The sequence below is a fragment of the Eublepharis macularius genome, chromosome 10 (genome assembly GCF_028583425.1).
Source record: "Eublepharis macularius isolate TG4126 chromosome 10, MPM_Emac_v1.0, whole genome shotgun sequence".
NCBI lineage: Eukaryota > Metazoa > Chordata > Lepidosauria > Squamata > Eublepharidae > Eublepharis > Eublepharis macularius.
Window position 1 is genome coordinate 71,476,272 of NC_072799.1, and position 9,243 is coordinate 71,485,514.

General features: G+C 40.8%; 1 protein-coding gene across 1 annotated transcript in view; it reads left to right on the forward strand.

The window, feature by feature from the left end:
* WDR17 (WD repeat domain 17) overlaps positions 1–6,060 on the forward strand; it is a 70,455-nt gene extending 64,395 nt beyond the window's left edge. Inside the window, exons 27-30 of the mRNA XM_054989996.1 lie at positions 2,112–2,213; positions 3,372–3,470; positions 3,649–3,832; positions 5,417–6,060. Of these exons, the coding sequence (XP_054845971.1) occupies positions 2,112–2,213; positions 3,372–3,470; positions 3,649–3,832; positions 5,417–5,536 (505 nt within the window). The 3' untranslated portion in view covers positions 5,537–6,060. The remainder of the gene's footprint in view (positions 1–2,111; positions 2,214–3,371; positions 3,471–3,648; positions 3,833–5,416) is intronic.
* The last annotated feature ends 3,183 nt before the right edge of the window (positions 6,061–9,243 follow it).

The window sequence follows — 9,243 nt, forward strand, 5'->3', positions numbered from 1 at the left end:
GCAGGCCTGGGCACAGTAGTGAGGACCCTAGCAGACCTAACAGCCACGATATACCCTGATATCACCACTCTCATGGAGAAGTCAATGGACTGACTGTGCAAGCATGCCATTCTGACCCCCAAGAATGACAAGGCTGTCATCATTAGTGAAACACAACGTAACTCCCTCAAAAGGGCAGAAATGGAGTACAGATCTGTGGACTCAGTGGTGCAAATGGATGACGCGGTCCACTAACCAGTGGAGTTCCTGAACTCATTCAACCCTCCTGGCTTCTCAGCCACAAGCCAACCAAACTCTGCAATGGCACCAGACTGCAAGTGAAAGCCCTCCACAGAAACGTAATCAAGGCCACATTGTTCACCGGTAGTGCTCGGGGGGAAGTCGGTGTTCATACCACTCATACCATCAGAGAACCTCTTTGAGTTCAAGAGACTGCAGTTCCCCCTCAAGGTCTGCTTTGCTATGACGATCATCAAATCCCAGGGTCAAACACTGAATGTGACAGGAATTGACTTGAGGGAGGACTGCTTCTCACACGGGCAGTTCTATGTGGCCTGCTGCAGAGTGAGCTCACCAGCAGCCTGGTGATTCTAGCACGTGGGGGGGAAACCACCAATGTGGTCTACAAAGAGGTTCTTCAGTAGGAAAAAACCCTGGTTGTATGTCTTTTTTTACTTTATTTATTGCACTACAATATTTCCTTTTAGAATCTCTTCAATAAACGTTACATTTCAAAATTCACGTCATCAGTTTTCAGCATCAGCGTGCTTCGCTTTATTCAAACACCTTTGTGAAGCTCAGGTACTATGCTATTATACTACAAAACCAACTCAACCCGCCCCCCCCAACCAAAAAAATGTTACATACCCATAAGTATTATAGCTGGATTTAAAGTAGTTAAATCCCATAGTGAAGCACGGGTATCAAGCTAGTAAATAAATAAATGGCATTTCCTCTCTTTTAAAACTAGGATGAAAAAAGTGAACAAGTATATAGCTTTGACATAACCAAAATGAATCTAATACCATTGAAGATAACCAGCACAAGGCTTTCAATTATAGAAGTGGCAATATGTGCAAAGTATTTTATTTCTAGTGGTAAAGAATATTTCAAGTGAAATAGCCAGGGAGAGCACCAGAACGCCATTCCGGTAGTTCCTTCAACAGTCAGGTGGCCCCGCCCACCTGACTTTGAAAAATTTGGGGACGTTTAGGCCTCAATTGGGACCAAAATGGCCTGGATCAGGTTGGAGCTGAGTGGAGGAATGCATCCCTGCCTGGCCCCAATCCAATCCCAGCCATTTAGGCCCCGATCCAGGCCAAAATGGTCCCAAAATGGCCACTTGTGGCCATTTGGGCCCGTGTCAGCCTGGATCATGGCCAAAACAGCCCGGATTGGAGCCAGAATCATCCAGAACAGGTTGGTCCTGGGTGGAAGACGCCTCCCCCACCCGGCACTGACCCAGTCCCAGTTTATGCCCTGATATGGGCCAAAATGGACATTTTTTGCCATTTTGGGCCCATTTTGGCCCGGATCGGGGCCCAAACTGTCCAGATAGGGTCAGTGCTGGGAGGGGGAACACTCCCCTCTGGCAGCAGCCGAATCCCAGCCATTTTGGCCTGGTCAAGGGATGTGGCATATGCTAATGAGTTATGCTAATGAGTTCCTGCAGCCCTTTTTCTACGAAATGACCCCTGGAAATAGCACTTCTGTGCACCAATTAAGGTAGTATTATTGGTAACAAAATACATGGGCGAACTAGGATATGCTCAGTTGTGCTGACTTTAGGAAGGCCTCTCTGGGCCTTCTTTCTGCAGGTTTCCATAAAGATACGGTGTTGGTAGATAGAGGCATTCATTCATCAATGCCAGGCTTGAGAAAACCTGCATGTCCTTTGCTTTGTGTCTTTTCTTTTCTGAAAACAAAAAAAAATTAGCATTGCTTCTCCAGCAATTCTTCTGTATTTTTTGTGTGAAACAGTCTTTAGCTGGAGTGGTATCTCTTTAGCTATCTAACTGGCACGTGGTATTTGATTGTTAATAATCCTCTTGCAAAATTAATGGTGCAGAATAATAGGAACACTGTTGTTTTTTATTACCATTTTATTTCAGATTCAGAAATGAGTTGTTAATATTGTGTGGTTATATTGGTGCTTTGCTGGCTGTTAGAAGACAGTACACTAGTATCGTACCTGCACTTTATGAATATACAAGGTAACAAGCTCTGTTTGTACAAGTGTTTCATCAAAAAGTCTCTGCTGGGATTATGAGGGGCTTTATATACTTACCTGTTCCACAAAGTTAATTAATCTGGAATCCCAGTTTACCATTAACTGCAAAACTAATTTCCACAAACTGCCTCTGACATCCTGTTAGGATTTGAAAAATTTAAAAGTCCTTTTGAAATGTGACTAATCCAGATCAAATGTACCTTTAATCAATTTAACAGCAGTTACAAGTCCTGTGCAATGACCATTTAACCTTGACTTAACTGGAGCTTATCTCTGGCATACAAAACCCAATCATGTTCTTCATTGGAAGGGAGGTCTGAGGTTTTCCATCTTAATACTGGACAATAATTGGGATTTTTTTTACGTAGTTATGTTGTATTTTACGGTAGAATAATAATTTGTGTAGATGGAATTGAAAGATGGCTGCTAAAGATGAAGATTTGTTCCAAGTAATGGAAAAGCATTATTTGGGTGTCCAGGCAGTCAAGGTCAGCTTGCTGTTTTACAATTCATCTAGGCCATCAACCTCAAGTATTTCTCTTTGTGGGAACCTTCCCCGGCCAAGAGAACAGATGATCAAAGCACAAAGGGTTCTTGGCTATTAGTAAGGCCTGCTGATTGTAAGAGGTTATTTATTATTATTACTAGTAACCAAGCCCATTGTGTAAACAACGGCCTCCAGAGGGCTGTGCTGCTGTGCCAGCCTTCCTGGGCTTCTGGAGGGTTGCGCTAACATGCCAGACCTTCCCGAGTCTCCAGAGGCCCCAAGGAAGCCGCTGTGGCAATGAGACAGCAAACTGTGTTGCTGTTGACTCACTTATTACTGTGGTGTGTGCCTGCAGGAATAAAGAGTCGTTGGCAACACGGCTTGCCTTTTATATATTAGAGATTGTCCTCTTACAATTATTAAAATATTTTTCCTTGATGTTTATAAGATTTGCAAAATGTTCCCCATTGACGCTGGGTAAGGATTGCAGAAAAGATTGCAAAGTTTCTACCTTTGCTATATTTTTGTGTGTGAGATAAAATATATCATACTATGTTATTTGAGTTATTCATACTATGGCAATTGAGTTAATCTCCATCATATAGAGCTAGAACATATGACAAACTTTCAAAACTTGCTGCTGCATTTTTCCAGCCAGCTTTTAAAAAGACGGGAGGTGTGCGTACCCTTGAAAATTGAACAACTCTCTGAGGAACTAGATGCTTGGAGAGCTTGTACACAGTCAATATACAAGTAAGTATTCATAACAGAAATTTGGATATTTTGAATTCTGTGATCCGCCTTCCCTTTAACCGGGGACTAACGTAGCAAGAATTGTGTGAAATTTTAGATATTTTTTTAACTCACATTTAGTTGGTCTCTTGCAGCACTAGAATTTTGTGTAAATATACATCATGTATTTCTCTCACAGATCTACTGAAGAATTATCATATACACCTCCATCTGAATTGCAACAAAAGGTTTATGCAACACTAGTATCTCGATTAAAAGAAGAACCACTGAAAGGAATGATAGGACCAGATTATGTTACAGGCTCTAACCTTCCTAGTCACTCAGATGGTCATATCTCTTGCTTGACTGGATTAAGGATACAGGTACTAGTTAACAGAAACAGGTTCTCTGTAAAACTTTATTTGCAATAAATAGTGGTATTGCTCTGTTCTGGATTCCAGGGTTCAAACTAATAATCTCAGCAACTTGTAGTCCTTGTCTTCAATACAAAGATAAGAGTTTCAGCTCTTGAGTTCTCTGGTTCAAGAAGTATATCTGAACTAGACAGGGGCACGAACCAGAAAAACCCTGAACCATAAGGTTCGTGGATTTTCACAAACCAGGAACTGCGAACTGGCACAGAACTGGGGCCAGTTACGAACCAATTCGTGGTTCATGGGGTTTAAATACCCCTTTCCGGCCACTTAGCAGTGGCAGGTAAAGGGGCATTTAACAGTTTAAACGGCCCTTTCCTGCCTTGCAAATGGCAGGTCCCTTTAAACTGCCCAACCCCAGCCCCATATTTATCTTCCCCTGTGGCACACGGCATCCTCCTTTTCCTCCTACGAGGGGCAGGAAGGCCATTTCTGGCCTCCTCCATCCCTCTGCGGGCCCACAGGGTGGTGGAGGAGGCTGAAAACAGCCTTCTTGCCCCTCAAATGGCTGCTGCCACGTTTTCGGCCTCCACCACTGCCCTGCGGGCCTGCAGAAGGACGGAGGAGGCTGGAAATGGCCTTCCTGCCCCTCACGGGAGGAGAGGGAGGATGCCGTGTGCCACAGGGGAAGGTAAATATGGGGCTGGGGGGGCTGGGGTTGGGGCAGTTTAAAGAGACCTGCCACTTGCACGGCAGCCATTTGAGGGGCGGCAAGGCCGTTTTCGACCTCCGTCCACCTGCGGGCCTCCTCCGCCGCTCTGCGTGCAGCCATTTGAGGGACAGGAAGGCTGTTTTCGGCCTCCTCTGTCCCTCTGCGGTCCTGCGCAGGGGCGGAGGAGGCCAAAAATGGCCTTGCAGGAGGAGGGGGAGGAGGCCACAGGCCGCAGGTGTCATCAAGGTATGTGCGGGGGTGGGGAGCTGGGGCTGGGGTTTGTGGTCCATTTAAAGGGCCCTGCCACTTGCAAGCTGTAGGGAAAAGTTTAAATGGCCATTTCCTCGAAATGGCCATTTAAACTGTCCCTTTCCCAATATGACCCAAACGAGCCCAAACCAGTAACAAGTTCATGGAAGTTCGTAGAAAGGCTCTTTCACGAACAGTGGTTCATGAACCACAAACCGGCCTGGTTCGTGTGTTTTTTGGGTCGTAATTGGATTCATGCCCATCTCTAATCTGAACCAAAGGAGAACAGCTCTCTCAGCTCCCCACTTACCTTGGAACTGCTGAGATTCCTTTGAAGCCAGCATACCCTTTTAGAGGAGGGCATGGGAGAGAGAGAGATGGCAGAAGGGCTTCTGGATGGTGAGAAAACTGGCCCAGGAATGTTTCTGTAAGGAGGGTGGAAGCCTCAGTTTCCTCTTAAGTCAGTTTATTATGAGTGTGATCTTCAGTTGAAAGATGGGCTTTTCCCCTATTTGTATTCATTTCAAATCAGGGCAAGGATAGGACTTTTTGTTACAATGGTTGTTGTCTCAAAGTACTGTAAATGAAATTTATATTTACCTGTTTGTGTTTGAATTTCTTTCATTGTTTAGGGTCCAGTGTTTTTTCTTGAAGATGGAAAGTCTGCTATTTCACTAAATGATGCATTGATGTGGGCAAAAGTGAATCCCTTCTCTCCCTTGGGGACAGGAATACGGCTTAATCCATTCTGACCAAAAGAAAACAACTCCATTCTTTTAAAAATGAACACCTTGTTAGTTACTAATACTTTACCTGTATTAGCTGAAAGATTTGGGGTTGAATCATCTTGAACATCAGTTTTAAGAATATTGCAAGTTATAAACTTTTTATATCAACGTATTTGATAATCCAAAGGAAAATGAATGTGGATCATTGACCAACTTTTTAAAAGGATTAAAATGCTATTTCTGTTAACAAACATGTAAGCCACCTAAAAAAGAATCTGTACCTTCGAAAGCTGCAAAAATAGCACAAAATGTGAAGCTTGAAGCTTGAAACCCATAAATAAGTAACTTACGCCTTTTTGAACAGGCACTGTAAGCTGCTTAACTACCAGCCTACAAACAGGAGTACATGCTTCAGTTTTTAGATCATATTTGTGTTTTTATCCCCTCTGTGAGAAAATGATGGACACAATCTACTGAATGTTATCTTGGTTCTAGGTCCAGAATTATGAAGATACTGTGTATGATGGATTGTATTGTAGTAATCTAATATCTGATCCATAACTGTAAATTAAATGGTTGTATTATAAATACAGATTATTATTTAGAAAATATTTTGGAATACTTAGTTTTACACTTCTACTGGTATTTAAAATTGTTTTTTAATATAATTTGAATAACTTGATCTGTAATTATTGATATTTTCTTTTTATTTTAATGAACAAACATATATCTAAAAATTATTTTCCAAGAAATAACTGGTAAGTAAACTATGACGTAAATGTAAATTATTTCTTTAATTTTATTGTAAATTTGTGTTATGTAAAGGCCATAATATGGTAAGAGATTATTTTATATAGACAGTTTGCATCTAGGATCATCCTCTTAGGGAAACAATTATGACATAAAATTGAATAATAGATTTAAGAGCTCTGCATCATATTGTATACAATACAGGGAAGAGATAGCGCCTGCAGCTATGTCCATAGTGGTTCTTCCACAAAGTATCTTCTGAGAGTTTGTTGATAATTAGAGATGGGCACGATCCCATTTCTGATGAACTGCCACAAACTTTAGGCTGGTTCATTTTTCAGTTCATCACTGCAGACAGCCTGGCGCCGATCAATCAGTTTCCTAGGCAACAGGGGATGGACTTCCTGCAGACCTTCTGCTGACCCAGAAGTGACCTTATGCTGACCCGGAAGTGGTGGTTTGCTGGCCTGGAAGTGACATTTTCACGAACCAAAACGAACCAATTCGTGAACCGGTTCATGAAACGTGATGAACCACGAACTGCATGTTCCATTTTTTTTCTGGTTCGTGCCCATCTCTATTGATGTTTGCTTATTACAACTCCATCTAAGAGTGGATTAAAGTATTAATTCTTAAAGCATTTTATTGTTTCCAAAATGGACAAAAGAAGTCTCTCTCATTGACAACTGCAGTTAAATTTTTATTATATCATAGTAGACAGGTAAATAGTCTGATAACCAACTCATGGCTGGCTTACCCATAATGCACTGCTTTGATTTTCAGCCCATAACATTTTGCCTTTGACACAGATTTTCTGCATGCAGCCATAAACTCAGACTGGGTGAATGACAGCATCCCTCCAAACAACCTCTATCTTAAGAGCCTGTGTTAGAACTGCAGTCAGTTGCACCATCACAGGTGGTGGTCATTAGACCCCAAAACAGTGGGCACTCACAATGTGGGTATAGCATCTGCATGTGGAAGGTTCCTGTAGGGCTCAATTCAGCCCAATTCTGACCCATCACAATATACAGAGAACATTTCAGTCCTGTGGGGGAAAGTGAAGCTGGTGTGCCCTTTGTATTCCCCTAATGGTCAGAAGTCCTGTTCATGCATATGCATACGTGGGGATGGAGAAAGCAGGGAAAACGAGGTTTTTCTTAAGTCTTATAGGAATCCACTGTACCCACATTGCAAGTGTATCTCATCAAATGTATCCCAATGGGCAAAGTGATCCTGGATATCTGTTCCCAATGGAGATTAATGTCAAGAAAAAAAATGTGGGTGGTCTTCTGAAGGTAAAAAACTCAGCCACAAAGATAGTTCAGGTGTTCTGTTTATCCACTGTGCGTACATCAATTAAACTTTCATACCATGCAATCTTTGAAAAACAAAACAGAAGTTAATAGTATATGAAGTTTTTAACAAGTTTTGCAACAGTATTTAGAAAGTCAGAAACGAGACCCACTAATGCTTTTTGTGTAAGAACTACTACAATGATGATTCATTAGTTATAATAATTGAAGAAATAACAGCCTTACTACGTAGATTCCATGAGTGGGGTGGAAAGCAAATACAGATGGATCCAGGGTTTGCCCAGTTCATGAAATGGAATATAAATAAAAACTACAAATACTATTTTGTCCTGGTTTATACAGTTGATAATGGCTTAGTGTATTTGGTCATAGGAAAGGTATCTAAATATGTCATAACTAAAACTTTGTGATTGTAGTACATTATTAAGGAATAGAAAATGAATGTATTTGTTACTAGAAGATAATATTTTCTTCAGAGGATTGTAGTATAAAACTTGTGCAGAAAGATATTTTTTCTATTAGGGAAATGTGAAGTAATAGATGTGATGAAGGCAATACAGACTCCTGACAATTTTCTTTAAGGCAGTCTGTGTAACTGTAGAATTAAATATATTGTAAGAGGTGGCCTAAGATAATTTTAATTGTAAGCCATATCCCAGTATACAGTTATGTGCACTTAAGTCCCAGTGAAATCAATGGTGCTTAGGTGCTCCTAAATCTGTGCTTGATAACAGCCACAATTAAACCACTGCAGACTCAGTTTTCTTTTTCCAAATTTCTGGGTTTTGCTAGAATGTAACTTTACCCTGTAACATTTGAACTTTCTCATTAAAAATACTTTACAATATTGACTTAACATCACTTGTGTTACTGCTATAATACACGTCAGTATTTAATTTGCTAAAGAAAAAAAAATTCAATCTCCGTATTTCAAAAACAGTAGTAACACAGAAGCACCAAAATGTCACAAAACAGGTAATCTACTAGTACAATTTGTGCATATCTGAAAATGCAATACCAACCATAAGGAAAACTGTCAACTTCTAGATGAATGCCTAAATTCAACAAGACCAATCTGAAAGCAGAAATAAGTTTCCAATCGTATTTCAGCACCTACGAGCTTATCATCAGTGACAGCATCAATCACCTGTTCACCATCTTACCTCCTTAAAAGGATAATTTGTATTATCAAACAAAAGTGCAGGTATCTTAGATGGGCAAAAATGAGTTGATCTATTCATTTCCAAGTTCCAACCTCATGGTAAGTAAAAATAGATTACAAAACATGAGCTATCCTGTTTAATGGAGTAGGATAGCTCTTTTTTTACATGCCCCAAAATGAAGCATCTTAAGATGCATTTTGTAAAATGAATAATATTTATTAAAATACTCCTGTTCCTTCCTTTCCCAATGACCAAGGTGTCTCAAAGTGCCTTATAAAAATAGCAAACTACTAATTTTTTTTAAGGAACAAATCGATATGGCTGCACAACTTGCCCTCTGTGAATTTCCTCCTTAGAAGCTGCCAAATGCCCACCTGAAAAGAAGAGCTTTTAACAACTCTTGCTGAAAGTGGACATTACAGGAGCCGTATGTACCTCAGAGAGAGTAGTCCATGTGCTGGAGCAGTTACCAAAGTGTTTTTTTTTCCATTGACAAAAGTCA